A 20,474-nucleotide genomic window follows, 5' to 3' on the forward strand; every position below is an offset into this window, starting at 1 on the left:
GAAAAGTATATGAAGATATACAAATGCTCTTAGAAGAACCTAAAGATAGCAAATACAAAGAGTACAGAGTATTTGACTAAAGTGCAAAAACACTTGATAAGAGGTTCAGAGCTTGTATAAACAGAATTCAGAGTTTGTTCAGCGCACGTTCAATCCTTAATAATTGTTATCTTTAATGCAGCTGATCCTTCTAGTATATATACCACCAGAAAAGAGTCGTTGCAAAAAGAGCCGTTGGAGTTGATAATCTTTTGTCTTCAAGCAGTCTGTCTTGATGCAGTTTGTTTGTATCTAAATTGAGTAAGGGTTTCAGATACTTTGACTACTGCAGAGTAGACTTTCCTTATTCAGCTAACAAGTCTGAAGACCCACGTTCTCAAGTGAGGACAGACAAAACGAGAGTAGCTGACTGATCAGGCTTGAAAGGTCCTTTTCTTCATTGGTAGAAGAGTTGACTTGCAAAGGGAATCTTTACAGCTTTCAAAAAGATCTTCAGATGTTGATGAAGCTTTAGTCACTCAAGAAGTTCTGAAGACTTCATCATCTGAAGGTTGTAACTTCTGAAGTCCAACATCTTCTGAGCGCTTGTGAACTTCTGAATTCACATCCTCTGAGCTTCACTCAGAGCTTATCTGATGCTTATATCTGCGCACTTAAAATAAATTTTTAGTCCTTCCAATTGTTTATTAATACTTTGTTATCATCAAAACCTTTATAGATTTAGGGGCAAACATTTTTTAAATCAATTTTGTTCCAACACTGCACATACAAAACTAATAAATATAGACAGCCACTACTTGAAATTACTGGCATAACGTCAACTAACATGACATTTGCTGTTGGATTTGCTTACATGGAATCTGAGAAGACGGACAATTATCATTGGGCGTTAGGTAAGCTGAAGCAATTGATTACAAAGCAAAGATATTTTTCCTAGAGTAATTTTGACTGATAGGGAGTTTGTTTTGATGAATGCAATTAAAGATATATTTCCACATACTACTAATATGCTTTGTACGTGGCACATAATCAAAAATGTGAATGCGAGATGCACCGTGCAAATACCTAAGGATATGAAACAGAAGGTGAAAAATTTGTGGAGAGATGTTGTTGAAAGTCCGGATGAGGTGGAGTATCAGCAACGGTTGAATGCGTTTCAGCAAGCATGTGTTAATTCAAGCAATTTTGTCGAATATGTCAATAACACCTGGTTGGCCCCTCACAAAGAACAATTTGTTGAAGCATGGACCAATCGAGTGATGCATTTAGGAAACACAACGACTAATAGGTATAATTTTTTTATTTTAAAATTGAAATTATATTTTTCTTTTTTTGGCGTTTAATTGACTATTGTTTGCAATTTGATATTTAGAGTTGAGTCTGCACATTGGAGACTGAAGAAAATGTTGGAACACAGCAAAGGAGACTTATGCAAGTGTTTGGAAGGCATGAATGACAACATAAGACTAGAAGTTGACAAAATAAAGAAGTCTTTTCAAAAAAGTTTTTACTATACAGAAAAGACACATAGCAGTCCATTTTTTCAATATTTGAGAAACTTTGTCTCCAGGGCCGCTATGACACTAATTTCTGATGAGATGGAGAGAATTGGCATTGTTGGAACAAATAAAAACTTGTGTGGTTGCAAACTTAGGTCAACATGTGAGTTGCCTTGTGCTTGTGAATTGAGTGGATATACAACCAGCGGTGTACCGATACCGTTAAATTCAGTTCACGGTCACTGGAAGAAATTAACTATGGAAGAACCATTGGAGGATGACACAGAGGATGGATATGAGTTGGACATGAGTAATGCAATGGAGGCCATATGGACTCGATTTCGGTCACTTGATATTGTTGGTAAAAGAGCGTTGAAGAGTAAAGTGTTTGAACTTGCTTATCCAGCCTCAAGTTCATTGTGTCCACCACCTGAAAAAATAAAAACCAGAGGAGGAGTGAAGAACAAATATAAAGGCAAAGCACCAAAAGGTTATGATGTGTATCGTGATCCATCATACTTTGAACACGTTGAAAGAGAATATGGTGATTCACAAGGTGACTAATTTATTTTTTTGATAATATAGTTATTGCTTATATTTTTATGTCTATATTCTATTATTATATATTCAACTTTTTTTGTTTTTACATAAATCTAGGTACATCGAAGAGGTTGTGTACACAACAATCACAGTCATCTCAGAAGGAACTATCTCAACCCTCTCAGAAGCAACAATCTCAACCATCTCAGAAACAACTATCTCAGATGTCTAAAAAACTGACATCTCAGAAATATTTGGGGCAATTTCCTGATCATATGCATCCACATATTGTTGACATTGCTGATGTGCTTGAAGATGGAAATTGTGGTTTTAGAGCTGTTGCATCTTTACTTGGTTACACAGAGGAAGGTTGGTCCATCGTCCGCCGGGAGTTAGATGAAGAGCTTAGAAATAATAACAATTTGTATGAGAAATTATTCAGACAAGATTTGCAGGTTGTGAGAGATTCGTTGGTAGCAACTAGATGGTTCACCATACCTGCTATGGGTTACTTGGTAGCAAATAGGTATAATGTCGTTCTCGTCACGTTGGGTAAACCTAGTAAGACTTTCTTTCCTATGATGACTTCATATTCCTCTTCAGCAAGGTTTTTTTGTATTGGTTTTGTCAATGGAAATCATTGGGTTCCGGTAAACATGTCAAAGGGGTTTCCGTTGCCCGAAGTTACAGCTGATTGGAAGAAATTTTGTTCACATGAAGCAAGGTCTTGGATGTCAAACTTAAACGGACGCCTACAATATTGGAACCTTCTAAATCCTCCGGTGAAACCTCTTAGTGGTGTTATGTCTGTTGAATAATTTTTAATTGTTTATTTTATGTCGAATATTTATATTACTTATGTTTTATCAAATATCTAAATTCATTAGTAACGTTTATTGTGTTAAAAAATATTTTATGTCAATAAAATGCAGTGCCTACTTTAGCAACGTTATTTGTGTCAAAAAATAATGTATTGAAGTATAAAAAACATTTGATCGATAAAGTTCATAATCTAAATAAAGTACACGATATAGTAAAAATAGTTCAACAAAATACACAATCCAAAAATAAAAGTACATAAACCAGTGTTCAAAAAAACATAACAATAAAAAACTAGTCATGGGTATGCACCACGACATACATCTAGTGCAAAAAAAAAGCTCCTCAAAATCCTCATCATCCCTATCAGCGTCTATCCTCGTAAGAATTGTCTCAAGCGCGCCTCGAGCCATACCTCTCCATCTCCGCTCACGCTGTAGTGCAGTTTCTTGTGGTGCATCATCTGCTGGTGCATCATCTACTGGGGCATCTGGTGCAGGTGCAGGTGCATAGTGCGGAACTGGTGGTGCTCCATGTGGTCCATCAACAGGGCGACACAGTCTAGGATGTGATACCCTATAGTACCAGGACATGTAATCAGGTACAGTCTCACTAGCATATGTCACTGGACGTGTCGGCTGAAGGATCCGATCAACGGACGCGTGATAACCAATCCAGTCGCTATCAATATCAGAGTAGGCAGGAGCTAGAGGTGGTGGTGGTGGTATATACTGTACAAATCCAAATTGCCTAATACACCTCTCGGGCAAGTAAGGAACTACCGTGGATCCACGCAGATGACCACTATACAGAGTAATCAGATCAAAAGGAATGCTACCTCTGTGAGTCTCAAACGGACGCCATATCACGTCATCAGGGGTCAGTGCATCCAATATAGGCCGATAATCGGGGAGCTTGGTCTTCCCTTGCTTATACATCCACCGCATAGCTCGAGGAAATCCAGGATTATCACAATTAAGATCCGACTGAGCCCGCCTACCAAGGGTAGGAAAATACTCGTGGATCCAACACTGTTACAAAAAAGAAAAAAAAGAAAATTGTTAACAACGCAACAAAGAGAAAAGAAAATTAAATTACGCAACAAAGATAAAAACAAAATTTAATTGCACAGCAAAGAGAAAAAAAATTTAATTACGCAATATTTAAATTATGTCTTTGTAGTGAGTGTCGCATACCTGAAGAAGTGTCGCATACCCTGCAAGGGCCCTCGTAGAAAACATGGATGCATCGTTCAAGTTATCGTATAAACAAACTAATGCAATACTGGCCCACGAATATGTTGAAGGTGTGAAAACACAAGAAGGGGGGGTTGAATTGTGTTTTGGTCAAGTTTAAAACTTTTTCAAGTTCTTAACTTAACTACAACAGCAGCGGATAAATAACACAATACAACAAGTTAAGAGAGAGAGAGAGAGAGATCACACAAGCAATTTATACTGGTTCCTCTCACAAAACGAGAGTAGTCCAGTCCCCTTGCACTTCCAAGGGATTTCACTATAATCACACAAGATTACACCTGCTCAAGCACACAAGCAAGAGACTTCACAACAATGCTCAAGCACACAAGCTTAAGACTTCACACTTAAGCACACAAGCTTAAGTTTCCTCAAGTAATAGTAAAGTATATGAAAGTATACAGATGCTCTTAGAAGAACCTAAAGAGAGCAAATACAAAGAGTACAGAGTATTTGACTAAAGTGCAAAAACACTTGATAAGAGGTTCAGAGCTTGTATACACAAAATTCAGAGTTTGTTCAGCGCACGTTCAATCCTTAATAATTGTTATATTTAATGCAACTGATCCTTCTAGTATATATACCACCAGAAAAGAGTCGTTGCAAAAAGAACCGTTGGAGTTGATAATCTTTTGTCTTCAAGCAGTCTGTCTTGATGCAGTTTGTTTGTATCTAAACTGAGTAAGAGTTTCAGATACTTTGACTACTGCAGAGTAGACTTTCCTTATTCAGCTAACAAGTCTGAAGACCCACGTTCTCAAGTGAGGACAGACAAAACGAGAGTAGCTGAACTAATCAGGCTTGAAAGGTCCTTTTCTTCATTGGTAGAAGAGTTGACTTGCAAAGAGAATCTTCACAGCTTTCAAAAAGATCTTCAGAGGTTGATGAAGCTTTAGTCACTCAAGAAGTTCTGAAGACTTCATCATCTGAAGGTTGTAACTTCTGAAGTTCAACATCTTCTGAGCGCTTATGAACTTCTGAATTCACATCCTCTGAGCTTAATTTAACTCTAAGTCCTGCACACTTAAATTAAATTTTTAGTCCTTCCAATTGTTTATTAATACTTTGTTATCATCAAAACCTTTATAGATTTAGGGGCAAACATTTTTAAATCAATTTTGTTCCAACATATGTATGGACTGCAGACAAATCACTAAACAGAAGTAGCCATTTGGCATCCACACGTGTATAACTCTTATCGGCCAGAATGGTAGATCCCACCAACATCAACATCCATGCCCTAGCTGCGCAGTCATATTTCCCGTAGAAATTGGCATTCCTATTATAACTCTCATATAGCCACTGCTGTGAAAAATAACCACCCCTCTGCGCTACAGTCTCTCGCAATGCAAATTCATACTCCTCTCCTAACAACTCAACTGCAAGTTCCGCAGCTTGTTCTTGAGAAACTGATACATGAGTATAAAACTGACCCCTAACAGGTAGATGCAGAAGACATGCCACATCGTCCAAAGTAATAGTCATCTCGCCGAACGGCATGTGAAATGACGATGTCTCAGGGTGCCACCTCTCAACAAATGCGGATATAAGCTGCGGATCGGTAAGTTTCAAGCTAGTCCGCTCAAGCCAGCACAACCCCGAAATATTCAACCACCCTTGAATAACTTCAGGATGGTGATCAGGAATCCTGTCAGCTAACTTTCTTCCTAAAGATACTATTCGTAGCTCAATTTTGTCACCTTCGACACGTTCCTACATATATTTAATAAAAAAACATTGTGAATAATAAATTAGACCGGATAATTGGATGCATATCATAAGACATTGAAAATGAACTATAATAATATTTTAACACTAAATTTGTATGTAAAATAAGGATTTAACAGTTGTAACGAGAGTATAAACAATACAAATTAAAAAAAATGATCAATATAACTTAACAAATAATAACAAAAAAAACAAAGTAGTACCTGACCAAACCATACATGACGAGCAACATGATGCTCGTATCGAGTCAAAAGACTCGTATCGATCGGCCCTCCAGGCCAAGCCTGCTGCACAGCCTGCTGCTCAGCCTGCTCCTCAACCTGCTCCTTAACCTGCTCCTGATGCACTGGCGGCATCTCATCGTCTTCCGGCTCCTCCTGATGTGGCCGAGACTCTCCGCGTCCTCTGTTATGCCTAATTCTACCGTCTCCTTCTCTTGTACGCACCACTGGAAAAAAAAAATTAAAAAAAAAAAAAATCACTGTGAACCGGTACACTTTTTTAAAAGTGTACCGGTATGTAATATGAAACTCAGACGTCGAATGCATACCGGTACACTTTTTTTCAAGTGTACCGGTATGAATATGCATACCGGTACACTTGAAAAAAAGTGTACCGGTATGCATATTCATACCGGTACACTTGAAAAAAAGTGAAGGTATGAATATTCATACCGGTACACTTTTTTTCGAGTGTACCGGTAAAGAAATCAAACCGGCACACTTCGAAAAAGTGTACCGGTATGTAAAATTGCACTTACTCTCTCAAATTCGCCAAACTCACACCGGAACACTTTTTTGACTAGGGTAAATAATGATTTTTTTTTTTTCAGTTTTACATTATATATGAGGGTATATTTGTCATTTCAAATAGGATTGTTGGGGTAAAGTGAAGATTGTTGGGGTAGGAAAAAAAATTTTCCCAAATCAAATGTCTAGTTTTCACTCTCTTCTTCGCTTGAACTAATGATCCAAACCGCTTATAAAAAAAAAAAAAAAAAACTAATGATCCAAACCTCATGAAATGTTTTCATCCCCTCTTGTTGGTTGTAATCAAAACCCAACCACAAAAGGACTTGTTTCCGGACTTCAAATATTCTAGATGATTGAAGTTAATTTGGTACTGTCTAGTACATAAACATACTACAGTATGATAGATCAATCCAATTTATTTATATATGCCAAACCAAATTATATACCGCGCACCATTGCACAAATTAATTTTAAAAAATACTTAAAACACTTGTGATCTTAACTCAGTTGATAGTAATATTGTATTATTATATATAGGAGTCAGAGTTTGAAATCTGAACATTTCACTTATTCAACTTTAAAATAAAATTCCTAGTATTAAGCTGTTTGAAAAAAAAAAATTAAAACTCGTTTAAAAATTTGAATTGATCTTTTCTATATAATACTATATATTTTTTAGTAGACTAAAACAGTGTGGTATAATTTGGATGCTGCTCAACTAAATAAGTGGCTTAAATAGACAATTATAAATTTGAAGATATTTTAATTTAAAAAAAAAACTTTGTAGATATTTGTTTTATAATTTGTTGGTATTCATTTGTTTTATTTAAAAATTTATCCGTCGATACATTTCTTTAGAAATAAAAATTTATGACTTTTTATTCACTATGAGTATAGTTTAGTTGGTAGGACTAGGTTTGAACCCTGGTACTCCCACTTATTCACGGTGAAATTCTAACCACTAAAATACTTAACAAAACACTTATGACTTTTATTTTATTTTATTTTATGGTTAAAATAGTAAAATAATTAATCTTGATTCAATACAATTTACATATAAGCCACTAGGTTTGATCTAATGGTGAGGGGTTTATGTAGTACACTATAGGTACTGTGTTAGATTCTCAGCTCATTGTAAAAATAAAAAAAAATACAATTTACATATTTATTTTCTATTATTTTAACTGAACCAATATTAATTAAGTTATTATTGCAACCATAAAAATTAATATGATTACTAAATCAATAAAATTTTAAATATTTTTAAAATATCCTTTTTTTTTGACGAATTTAAAATATCCTTTTATAACAAGTCAAATAAATATATGTATATTAAAAGGGGAGTTAAGCCAAGATATGCTTAACAAAAAGAGTTTACAAAAAAATAAAGAGAAAAAAGAAAATCAAGATCTAACCAAGTCAATTTTTAATTCTAAACAAGTTTTGTTAGGATTTCCTTTGGGAGCTTTTATTTTCCGGTTACCTCTTCCATTGCTTCTCTTGTACTTCTTGTTATGGAATTAGCTCAATAAATTTTGCCAATTCAGAAAACAAAAAAAAATTATTTATTTTTAATAAAGATGAGTAGTTATAAAGATGATCGTATTAATTTTAAAATTTATTTATTTTTATATAGAAAACACATTAGCCACAAGTTTTGGGTATGACTCGTGAAAGTTGTTCAACCTAGTTGTCATGAGATATAAATAGGCTAGAGGGGATGAACTAGCTAAGAAGTAATGACTCCTGCCATAATAGAACTCCCTCCATCCCAAAATAATCGTCACATTTTACTATTGCACACTTGCTGATACATAATTTTGATCATCAATATTTTTAGTTGTGTATTATTAAAAATTATGAAAAAATTGATATTTTGATAATACTCATCGAGACAAATCTAACAAGATCTCATATGCTAATATTTATCTTTATACATTAGTAAAAAAATATGGTCAAAATAGTTTGTATGAATAATGCACACAGTCAAATTGTAACAATAATTTTGAGACGAAGGGAGTACATAAAATGGTTCAACTTTAAACTGTCATTCTAGTTTTTTTTATAAGTAGACTAATGACTAAAAATTTCACGTTTAAGATAAATAAATGAATGTTGATTGAACCCAATTCAGGTCCTTATAAGTTCTAATTTAACTAACTATTCAAATTCGGATTTTGCTACTCTCCAATTTTCTCTCTCATGGTATCTCTATCTTTTTTCTTTTTTTTAATTCAATGGTTGGTTAGATCATAATAATGAGATAGACGAAAAATACTACTCCCTTCGTCCCAAAATATAATAACTCTTTTGACACAGCACGTATGTCAATATATAATTTTGATTACGAATATCTTTAATTCTCTATTAGTAAAAATTATAAAAATTTGATATTTTAAAAATATTCATCGAAACAAATCAAACAAGATTTTATATTATTATATTTACATTTATATACTTTTTAGAAAAATACCGTCAAAACAACATATATAAATAGTGCATTTAATGAAAATGAGTCTTATAAAATAGGACAGACGAAGTCCAACATGACCAGCATGAAAGAAAATAGTAGTGGAAAAGATCCAAATCTTCGAATTCGGGACCTCACAAATGTATAGAAACAAAAAAAAAAAAAACAAAAGAGTGTTTCTTCTTATATAAAGATAAATTTACTATTCATTACCAACATGAGCATTATGAAGTTTTTTCTTAGCTTCATCTTGCTCCTTCTCTTCCTCTTCACACCAACAAATTCACAATCTCCAATTTCACTGTACAAATTCTGCAACAACTCAACTACAAAGTCTCTCACAACTTCATACAAAACCAACATAAACAAAGTCCTCACATGGATGACAACTATTTCTTTAACAGACCAAGCTAACCAAACCTCCATAGGAAGCAACAATAATAATGATACAGTTTACGGAAACTACGACTGTCGCGGTGACATAGCTTCAAATGTCTGTCAATTCTGTGTTAGCATTGCTTCCAAAGAAATTTTACAAGGTTGTACAAATGGTATCTCAGCTATTATATTCTATGACATGTGCATACTACGTTACTCTAACGTGAATTTCTTTGGAGAAATTCACTTAACTCCATCATTTAATGTAACTGGACCAAAGTTCATAAAGGACTCATCAGAGCTTGTGAAAGCTCAGGATTTGCTGAGGAATTTGGCAAGGAAGACGACAGATGCTAATCGAATGTGGGCGACAAGCGAATTTGATTGGAGTGATAGGGAGAAAAGATATGGTTTGGTTCAGTGTGCTGGAGATCTTAATATTTCTGTGTGTAGAGAGTGTTTGGAGGAATTGATAAATAGGGTTGGTATGTGTTGTGGGAGAAAAGTTATGTGGGCTATTGTTGCTCCAAGTTGTGGGATTAGATTTGATGATAAGAATTTTTACCAAACATGGTCTACTTCTTCACCAAATCAAGGTAAGATATGTTCCGAACGGATGATTTGTTTAAAAGTATACTTTTGGACGGTATAAAATTTGTGTTTGTTTAATAGATTTGTACATTTGAGATCATGTTGTCGAACGGGATTTGTCCGAATGTATACTTTTGGTTTGTTAATTTGGACTCTTCAATTTCTTACTCTCTATGATGATGACTTTGTATGCTTTTAAGGAATCTAATTTTATGTTGTTGTAGGACTCCTTTGAGACTGCAATAACCTTTGTTGATCTTGTTTTGTTCTTCAAACTGTGTATTGAAAGTGTGCTAATTCAAGATCATGCTAGTAGTAATAATGAAAATATTTTGGTTTAGATTTTTGACCTGATTCAGTTGAAGGGCATGAGTGTGTGCGTGTGTGCGTGTGTGTGTGTGTGTGTGCTACCGTAACTGCTGTAATAGGCTACTCTTAACTCAGAAGTCTCAGATCACCCTGAATTCGGCTGTAGGCCGTCATAGACACCCATTTTAGTCCTGTGAAGGAAGAAAATTGTATATTGTATACAAATTGGTTCATATAAAGACTAGATTTTAATTATAGAGGTCATGGAATTAAAGGTCTAAAATATATTTGAATAATTGTTTAATTGCAATCACTTTATTTATTTCATATGGTGCATATGATTAATTAGTAGAAATTTAAATCCATGTCATTGTTGCAGGCAAGCAAGAAGGTTCAAGTAACAAAAAAACCTTAACCATAAGCTTAGTAAGTGTACTAATTGTAGTAGTTCTACTAACTTGTGGTGTCTACTACTCATGGAGAAGGAATAATAGGTTAAGTCAAGGTAATTTTGAAAAGTGACACATATTTTAAGTTCTTCAACCTCATTTCACAAACTTTATTTTTTATAGCAAGTCATTATTCAAACTTACTAGCTTCTTTGGTATAGGCGAATTGATGTCGAGGAACATTCCTACAGCTTTTCGACGTGATCATATTCAAACATATGATTCATCATTGAATGGAGACCTTCCAATTATCCCTTTAATTGTTATTCAACAAAGCACTAATTACTTTTCGCTGTCTTCTAAATTAGGAGAAGGAGGATTTGGTTCTGTTTACAAGGTTTGAAAGAATTTTGAATCAAGAATCCAATCAATGCATATATGTAGTTTTTCTTAAAAAATTTAAATAGTTCATATTCTCATTTCTTTCGTTTCGATCTTTTCATCAGGGTACTTTACCGGATGGGACAGAAATTGCGGCCAAAAGGCTTTCAGAAACGTCCGGTCAAGGTTTAGAGGAGTTCAAGAATGAAGTGCTATTCATAGCTAAACTACAACATAGAAACCTTGTGAAACTTTTGGGTTGTTGCTTCGAAGAAAATGAAAAGATACTAGTGTATGAGTACATGCCAAATTCAGGCCTCGACTTTCACCTTTTCAGTACGACTTAACAAAAACTTTATTCATCTCATCTTCTTTGATTCCAATTTAATGCAAAGTGATAAATTTTGCTATGTCCATTTGCTTGGCAGATTTGGAAAATCATAATCAACTAGATTGGAATAAACGTCTAAACATTATAAATGGAATCGCAAGAGGACTGTTATACCTTCACGAGGATTCTCGACTTAGAGTTATCCATAGAGATTTGAAAGCCAGCAATGTTCTTTTGGACGATGAAATGAATCCAAAGATATCAGATTTCGGATTGGCAAGAAGGTTCGAAAAAGGCCAAAGTCAGACAGAAACAAAAAGAGTTATGGGAACTTAGTAAGTGTTAATGGAAACTTTTTTTTTTTTAAAGCAAATAATAAAAAATGTCGTATGATTCACGACTGACACTGTTGTATTGATTTTGAACAGCGGTTACATGGCTCCAGAATATGCTATGGCTGGATTGTTTTCGGTAAAATCTGATGTTTTCAGCTTTGGAGTGCTCGTATTGGAAATCGTTTATGGTAAAAGGAATGGTGAATTCTTCTTTTCGGAACATGGGCAAAGTCTTCTCTTATATGTAAGTTTTTTTAATCACATATCTTGGATATAAAACATAGGTAATATATAATTGAGATTAGCTCTAATATGCTAATTAATGATGAGGAGGAGGAAACTATCAAAAAACATTAATGAAAATTTTGATTTCACAACATTTTCTAACAAAATCTTGCAACTCAAGTTTCTAAATATTCATATTTGTATGCAGATTTGGAAACTCTGGTGTGAAGGAAAAAGTTGGGAATTTGTTGATCCGATCCAAAGAAAAACATACATCGAACGTGAAGTTTTAAAGTGCGTACACATTGGTTTATTGTGCGTGCAAGAAGATGCTGCAGATCGACCAACTATGTCCACTGTTGTTCTCATGCTAGGGAGCAACACGATGGTCCTTCCAAAACCCGAAAAACCAGCATTTTCTGTCGGAAGACTGCCCAATGAAGATTCAACTTCAAAAAGTTTTAACGAACTTACGGTAACTAGTTTTACACCTAGATAGTTGATCTTATGTTGTAGTTTGTAGGAACTTTCTCAAATAACAAAGTCATTGTAAAATAGATATTGATGAAGAAATTAAATCAAAAAACTTTTGAGACGGTTTAAAAATATCCTATGGCGCTTCAAACTATCCATTATATCCTTTAATATTCAGGAATCAAACTGAGGAGATAAGTAAAGTCTGATAAAAAATTATTTTATCCAGGAATTGAACCGATTATATAATGGTTTTATTTTAGAAGTAAATAATGCAACTAAGAGAGCCATTCATTGTTTCCTTTGCAGCAGAAATAGCCCTTTTATTTTCCTGTAGTGACAGTAACTTGGTCACATTACAGGAGTTTACAAAGTGACAAATTGATTGCACCTTAAAACAATCACATGTTGTTGGAGCAAAAAGCTCTGCTTTATGTATTGATAAAGTACTAACTTATTGCTATTTTGAATACCATGAAACACTCCAAAACCAAGCATCAAAAGTCAAAACATATCCTAAAATGCTTTTCTGATAAACATCTCCATCATAATCACTAGCCGTAAAGCTAAGCAATTTTCTTTCCTACAATTTGCTTGGAGAATAGGCCATGAGTTTTGTGCCGCCAAATCAATCGCGAGCCTAATAGTATATGGTGCCTTACAGCATATGTAACTCGGTATGTAAGTTAAGGGACACTAAAGGAAATTTAAAACGGAGCTTCAGTCTTCGAATCCTTCGAATCTTGGAAACTAACATAAGTGTGAGTTGCTTAATGCCCGATGTGCCGATCCAATCCAGTGAGGCTCCCTGCTCTCGGCCCAACAACATGCCTTGAACTTGTCAATCACTTCATTCTAGAGTAAATTAGGTAATTGGAATGAGATTATGGAGTTAAAAAGTAACTCATAAACATTTTTGGCTTGCTATATAGTTTCATATATACTTTTGAATTGTTAGAAGTATTGATCTAGAAGAAAATATATGGTTATTTAGTAAAATGTTTCTTTTTCTCAACTGTCTAAATTTTTCTTCCTGTCATGGATGCAAATAATTATAATTTCCTTATGCCATGTTAAGATTCCCATTGGTATAGAAGAGAAGGTTGTTGATGTGTTTCTTCTTCAAATTGAACTGTGATAATTCACATGTTCTTTTTCACATGTTCTGGACCACAAGGAACTTAACATGGCCATAACTATTAACTGACGTGTTTTAACTCTGAAACTAATATCAACACATTTTGTATACTTTTGAAACAAATAATAAAACAACCAAGTAATTAAATACTTCTTGTTGGATTATAAACAAGGTGATTTTGTCCATTGGACTAGTCAAGTGATAGACCAAATTAGTGAGCAACTGATCTCAGTTGTTTAATGAACCTAAAAAATGAATATTTGTTTATAATAATGGACAAAAGGAGTAAGAAATTAGTCTGAAGAAAAATCTAGAGAAATGTAGTAGAAATGAGTAGTTAAGCGACATACTCCCTCCGGTGTCATATATAAGCAAAATTATTCTTCCATCTTTAGTCATGAAATGCATGCAACAACTATTTGACCTTCATGTCTATGCCTATCCATTAATGGTAATAATAGTATCTTCAACAAGCATTGATTGGCTAGGCATCAATGATGGACCCATTTCTCTCATTTTTAGCTCCAATAATTGAAGATTGAATGAACATATTACCAATGAATCAATCCATCTGTTTCTCCAGCTGGAGTATTAAAAGCCAATCCTTTCTAAAATTCATGATGGTCGGTCATTCGTGTTACTCCCTTCGTTTCAAAATCTAAGTCACTTTAGGGAAAAAATTTGTACTAAGATGTAGGTCATTTTACAATATCAATGTATAATTATCGTTGATCTTCCTAAATTACCCTTTTTATTCTCTTTTTCCAATGAAAGAGAAAGGAGAAGTTATTAAGGTTTTTTTTTTCTTTTACAAAACTTTAAATGTCATGTGAAGGGTAAAAGAGGAAAAACATTATAATTTTTGGCAACATTCATAAAAGTTAGCAATTCTTTAATATATCTAAAATGTCAAAGTGACTTACATTTTGAAATGGAGAGAATATTACTTTTATAAGATATGGCAAAAAATATTTTGTTTTGAGAGGCCTACCCACGGGCCAACCGAGAGGCGGGGTGAGAGTTTCAACTTGATCAATCAAGTTACTCCCCCCAGCCTTTCTCTTGTTTCATGCTTATTGAGAAAGTTCTTATTTTTACTAAACTACCCTTAATTATGGATACATTAAATTTGCATTGAAATTATACAAAGATGTTAAAAGTACGTAGAACAATTAATTATGCATACTTTTGGAAGAATAACATTAAATATAGTTACTTTTAGTAATTTTTGCTTATATTTGAGGCCAAACTTTTTTGTTGACTTTTGCTTATAAATAAAGGCGAAAGGAGTAGTATGTCCAACTTTAGACAGGTTAAATGTAGAGTACGTATGGTGAAAGTATCAACCTGATCATTCAGGTCGACTTGTCCAACTTAAAACAGGTTAAATGTACCGGTTAGTGAAAACTAAAACAGACTGATATGTATTGTCTTCCTGACATAATACTCCCTCCGACCTTATTTATAAACAAAAGTTACTTTTTAGATTCGTTAAACAATTATCTAACTTAGATATAGACTAAATACATTTTCAATGAATTTAAAAAATAATTTTTGCTTATAAATAAGACCGGAGGGAGTATGACCGAAGAAGTATTATATTCCTCTCTCATTAAAAATAAATATTGTCAAAGATTACAAAAATATTTGATCTACATATCTTGGTGGCTCCCATTAATGGTAGTAGTAACATTTAGAACAAGCATTGAATTTGTAGGACAGTGAAGGACCCACATTGATAAAAAAAATTGTATTAACCTCTAGTTTCAAGGAGAATGAGAACTCAGTCATTCAAAGTTCGACGATAAAATAAATAAAGTCCGACCAAGATTTGATCCCATCAAGAATCGACCCTTAGTCAAATGTATTAGTTACAGAGGCGTCTCCGAGTTTTTGAAGGCTCTGTGCAAAATATAAAAGTAGCCCCTTAATATATAAAAAAAAAAAAAAATCATTCTTGTTGTAAACATATAAATTGTCAATATTAAACTAATTGCATTAAATCAAATGGTACAAGAAATACAAAATAATTATTTTTGTATATAACGTCAAAAAGGAACATCATAATCTAAGATTAAATTTTATGCAAAGATTAAAATGGACTAGAACTATATTTAAGAGTATAGATAACTAATCTATTGATACTCATATGATATTTTATGAACATTAACAATATATAACTATTATTTTAGTGCCTAAAAATTAATCTATTAATATACATTTAATATTTTATTGGTATAAATAATATATAAGTAATATTATAGAACCTCAAAATTTTGAGTTGAAGCACTCAAAATTTTAAGACCCGATGCCGTCGCAGATGAGGCCGCCTCTGATTAGTTATGATCATTTTTATTTGAATTCCACGGATGGATTTTGGGCAAGCAACTAGCTCCAATAATTGAAGATATTAGTTACAAATCAATTCATCTTTTTCTTCAGCTGGAGCATTAAAACATTTTCTCTTATAAATGGATCCGGATTCTGTGCCGTTAGTAATTGCACGCAGTCACGCGTTTCTAACCGTCTGATCTCGATCAGACGGTCCATGATAAAGATATATTTTGATATTATAAAAATCAAAATTCCAGTATTTAAATTTTAAATCATCTGATCTAGATCAGGTGGTCAGAAACGCCTGCCTGTACGCGATCACCGACTACACCCTTATAAAGGCATGTGTTATAACCTGCGACTCATAATTAAGGATATTATTAACAAACCAATAATTAATGTTGTATTGAAAATTGAAAGGAGAGAGAATATTCAAAATAATTTCTATTTTTGCTTCCTTAACATGTGCCTTAAGGGCACAAGTTAACATTCTCCTTTTCATAAAAACACATCAAGTGTCACATAAATAAGTTTGAATTTTAGGTATAGTATGAACTTGTTGCGCGTAAAGACACAGTAGAATTTTTTTTATCATCAAAGACTGCTATAGAATGTTCATACATTAAATTAAATGGTTGAATTTCAAAGAATTGTGCTGTCTTTTGTCACCTAAAATTGAAGATATAATAAATATATAAATAAATAAATAATAATAATAATAATAACATTCACTACTATGCTATGCAGGCACCATAACTCACTCAGAACACACCATGACATATATGAAATTTCTTAGCTTCAAGCTCCTCCTTCTTTTCCTTGTCTTCCACTTCACACCAACAAGTGCACAAGTTCCAATTTACTTGTACAATTTTTGTGAAAACTCAACAGCAAAATCTCTAAGCAGTTCATACAAATCCAACGTAAACAACTTCGTTTCATGGATAGCCTCTGATTCTGCCAAAGGAACAACATTTAACCAAACCATCATAGGCAGCAGCAGCAGCAGCAGCAGCAGCAACAGTAACACTAGTGATGATGTTTATGGAAACTACGATTGCCGGTTTGACATTTCACAAAGTTTCTGTCAATTCTGTGTCAGCACTGCTACAAGAGATCTTGTTCAACATTGTCCAAACAGTGTCACGTCTGTTATATTTTATGATGTATGTATTATCCGTTACTCTAACGAGAATTTCTTTGGAAAAGTTTCTATGACACCAACATGGAATGTTACTGGAACCAAAATTATTAAGGACTCAACTTATCTTACAAAAGTAGAGGGTTACATCAGGATTTTGATTAGAAAAATGACTATAGAGACTAACCAATCATGGGCAATGGGCGAGTTTAATTTGAGTAATACGGAGAAAAGGTATGGTTTTGCTCAGTGTGGTAGAGACGTGGATAATGACGGTTGCAGACAGTGTTTGGAAGCTATGTTGGAAATATTTCCCAAGTGTTGTGGGAATAGGGTGTCATGGGAAGTTGTGGCTCCAAGTTGTGGGATCAAATTTGATGATCAAACGTTCTTCATGTTAAATGGGAAAACAGGATCATCTTCTAAACCAAATCCAGGTAACATCAATATCCAGGTTTAGATTACAGAAAATTATGGTTAATACAGTTGATGTTGTCATCGTAGAATGGTTTTATATAGCAGTACTTAACGGTTGTGATCGTGCTGCAACTTTGTATAGTGTAAATAATTGTGAGCAGGTGTAGCCTCAATCGTAATTTGTCAACATAAAAAACCGTTATGTTGCAGCCCAAATTGAAGTCGCAGTCTCGCAGACCTTTATTTGAAACCCTGATCACCAAGAGACTGCAAAAGTCTTTATTAAAACCTTGTTGACCTTAGTGCTTCATTTGTTCTTTGTACTGTAAATTCAAAAACAAAGTGGTCAATGGAAATATCTTTGTTTGTAATGAAGTTAAAACTTTTGATTTTGACGGTTTGACCTGATTCAGATCGAGGCAATCGATCAAATATTTGATGAGATTGTTTGGTGTAGGTTCACCTACTTGATTTTGAAACTATATATTTTGGAAACTGACTTTAGTTTTACAAATCAAGGAAGATTAATAATCACCGATGAACTTTAAAATTAGAACTTTTTTCGTATATTCACATGCATGTAAAATGCAATTGACATATAAATTGAAAAAAGTAAATGCAACATACTAATCCATGTCATTATTGCAGCCAATCAAGAAGATTCAAGTAACAAAAAAACCTTGGTCATCGCCTTAGTAAGTGCACTGGTGGCAGTAGCCCTTCTATGTTGCTGTATCTACTACTACTGGAGAAAGAACGGGTTGCGTAAAGGTAAAGTCTATAACAAGTTACTTAACTTTGAAAGTTCTCTAAGTACATTTCACAAATTTAACTATGATATTAAGTCTTTATTCAAACTTACTATCTTCCTTGATAGGTGGATTTCTGTTGAAGAAGACTACTCCTATAGCTTTTAATGATAATGTCCAAAGAGATGATACATTGAATGGCGACCTTCCTATGATCCCTTTTAATGTAATTCAACAAGCCACTAATTACTTTTCAATATCATCTAAGTTAGGAGAAGGTGGATTTGGTCCTGTCTACAAGGTATGAATGAAATGGATCAAGAAGCTAAACTTCTTATGCATATGTATAACTTTGCTTCAAAACTTTGACACATTGCTGATCTCTTTAATTTATTTTCTATCTTTTGTTAGGGTACTTTACCTGATGGGACAGAAATTGCAGTCAAAAGGCTTGCAGATACGTCTGATCAAGGTTCCGAGGAGTTCAAGAATGAAGTAATCTTCATAGCAAAACTGCAACATAGGAATCTTGTGAAACTATTAGGTTGCTGCATTGAAGATGACGAAAAGATACTAGTATATGAGTACATGCCAAATTCAAGCCTTGACTTTCACCTTTTCGGTATGGTTTATTCAACCTATTTGCTTTTATGATTATAGTCTTTTTACTTGCTCCAATTTAAAAGGATTTTGGACTAAACATAAAGATTGTAACATTATAAGGAATAATCTTAAATGGGCGCATTTTACATATTGGAAATATATTGAAAGACATGTCAGTTTTTCTATAAAACAAATATATGTTCAAAAACATGAATACAAATATACAATGTTCCTTTTCATGGCAGATGAAGAAAAAAATAAACAACTAGATTGGACATTACGACTAAGCATTATCAACGGAATCGCAAGAGGATTGTTATACCTTCACCAAGATTCTCGACTCAGAGTTATCCATAGAGATCTGAAAGCCAGCAATGTTCTTCTTGATGATGAAATGATTCCAAAAATATCAGATTTTGGATTGGCAAGGAAATTCGAAAAAGGCCAAAGTCAGACACAAACAAGAAGAGTTATTGGCACCTAGTAAGCGTTTATTAGCAACTTTTTTTTCTTTCAAATAAATATTATAAAATTTCACGACTGACATTGTTCTTTTGATATTAAACAGCGGATACATGGCGCCAGAATATGCTATGGCTGGATTATTTTCAGTAAAATCTGATGTATTCAGCTTTGGAGTTCTTTTATTAGAAATCGTTTATGGAAAAAGGAATGGTCGATTCATTCTTTCAGAACATAGGCAAAGTCTTCTATTATATGTGAGTTTTTCTTATCACATCTTATCAATAAATTGATATTAGATGGTGAAAAATCCTAATGACCTAACTATACTTTGATGACATATAGATGTATTTTTACATTTTTCTAGCAATGTTTCAACACAAGTGTCTAAATATTCATATCTGTATGCAGACTTGGAAACTTTGGTGTGAAGGGAAAAGTTTGGAATCAATTGATCCAATCCACAAAGAATCATACATTGAAAGTGAGGTTATGAAGTGCATACATATTGGTTTATTGTGTGTACAACAAGATGCTGCAGATCGACCGACCATGTCCACGGTTGTTCTCATGTTAGGCAGTGACACAATGCCCCTTCCAAAACCCAAGCAACCGGCATTTTCAGTTGGAAGAATGTCCGAAGAAGATCCAAGTTCAAATAGTTCTAATTATGTTGATGAAGTACCTATAACTATTGTTTCAGCTAGATAATTGATTCTTTTAAAAAAAAATTGTAAATGTTTGTGTAAAAGTTATTACTAAGAAAGAAGATAGTATCGCCGTAAATGTCAAGCATTTTGGTTTTATGATTTTATTCGGGATCCAAAAGGTTTCTTAAACTAAGAGTACCTTGTTAGTTGAGAATTGAATCTCACATAGCATTTGCAGTTATGTTTCAGAAGTGACATAATGCCAAGCAATGCCAAAGATTGTGGTAAAAAATTGAAGACTACGAATCGAAAAGTAATAAAGGAAAAAGTATATTACCTCTGCCACCATCATTGGATAATAGGGTGTGTCTGAGATCCATACTAAGGTTGGATATCCAAGCTCCAAAGTTAACTAATCCTCCCGAATGGTTGTTCACAACGGGATGCGGCTATAAGTACCTGCAAAGGCACTTTGGCGATCAAATTGTGAACTTTATCTTTCT

At 33.8% G+C, this 20,474-nt stretch overlaps 3 protein-coding genes and 1 pseudogene across 3 annotated transcripts; 3 read left to right on the forward strand and 1 right to left on the reverse strand.

The window, feature by feature from the left end:
* The first annotated feature begins 826 nt into the window (after positions 1 to 826).
* On the forward strand, positions 827 to 1,725 carry LOC123895974. Its single transcript, XM_045946437.1, has 4 exons — positions 827 to 893; positions 985 to 1,288; positions 1,373 to 1,662; positions 1,706 to 1,725. The coding sequence occupies exons 1-4, from the start codon at positions 827 to 829 to the stop codon at positions 1,723 to 1,725; spliced, it is 681 nt and encodes a 226-aa protein (XP_045802393.1).
* Positions 1,726 to 1,731: 6 nt separating this feature from the next.
* On the forward strand, positions 1,732 to 2,901 carry LOC123894548. The gene is made up of 2 exons (XM_045944565.1): positions 1,732 to 2,055; positions 2,157 to 2,901. Exons 1-2 carry the CDS (start codon positions 1,758 to 1,760, stop codon positions 2,855 to 2,857), a joined length of 999 nt encoding a protein of 332 aa, XP_045800521.1. The 5' UTR covers positions 1,732 to 1,757; the 3' UTR covers positions 2,858 to 2,901.
* Positions 2,902 to 2,974: 73 nt separating this feature from the next.
* Positions 2,975 to 6,198, reverse strand: LOC123895975 (protein MAIN-LIKE 1-like). Its single transcript, XM_045946438.1, has 4 exons — positions 6,046 to 6,198; positions 5,247 to 5,827; positions 4,055 to 4,157; positions 2,975 to 3,889 (listed from the first exon to the last, which is right to left on the reverse strand). The coding sequence occupies exons 1-4, from the start codon at positions 6,196 to 6,198 to the stop codon at positions 2,975 to 2,977; spliced, it is 1,752 nt and encodes a 583-aa protein (XP_045802394.1).
* A 3,005-nt stretch (positions 6,199 to 9,203) lies between these two features.
* On the forward strand, positions 9,204 to 20,185 carry LOC123895976 (annotated as a pseudogene).
* Positions 20,186 to 20,474: the final 289 nt, after the last annotated feature.

This window comes from Trifolium pratense, linkage group LG7 (genome assembly GCF_020283565.1).
Source record: "Trifolium pratense cultivar HEN17-A07 linkage group LG7, ARS_RC_1.1, whole genome shotgun sequence".
Lineage (NCBI taxonomy): Eukaryota > Viridiplantae > Streptophyta > Magnoliopsida > Fabales > Fabaceae > Trifolium > Trifolium pratense.

What these genes read in the sequence shown, in the direction of transcription:
- LOC123895974 (XM_045946437.1), top strand. Translation starts at nt 827, where the DNA reads ATGACATTTGCTGTTGGATTTGCTTACATGGAATCTGAGAAGACGGAC. An exon ending in CAATTATCATTGGGCGTTAG is followed by an intron (nt 894 to 984) that starts GTAAGCTGAAGC and finishes ATGCAATTAAAG; the next exon opens with ATATATTTCCACATACTACT. An exon ending in GGAAACACAACGACTAATAG is followed by an intron (nt 1,289 to 1,372) that starts GTATAATTTTTT and finishes TTTGATATTTAG; the next exon opens with AGTTGAGTCTGCACATTGGA.
- LOC123894548 (XM_045944565.1), top strand. Translation starts at nt 1,758, where the DNA reads ATGGAAGAACCATTGGAGGATGACACAGAGGATGGATATGAGTTGGAC. An exon ending in AGAATATGGTGATTCACAAG is followed by an intron (nt 2,056 to 2,156) that starts GTGACTAATTTA and finishes ACATAAATCTAG; the next exon opens with GTACATCGAAGAGGTTGTGT.
- LOC123895975 (XM_045946438.1), bottom strand. Translation starts at nt 6,198, where the DNA reads ATGCCGCCAGTGCATCAGGAGCAGGTTAAGGAGCAGGTTGAGGAGCAG. An exon ending in GTCATGTATGGTTTGGTCAG is followed by an intron (nt 5,828 to 6,045) that starts GTACTACTTTGT and finishes AAATATATGTAG; the next exon opens with GAACGTGTCGAAGGTGACAA. An exon ending in GGTATGCGACACTTCTTCAG is followed by an intron (nt 3,890 to 4,054) that starts GTATGCGACACT and finishes TTTTTGTAACAG; the next exon opens with TGTTGGATCCACGAGTATTT.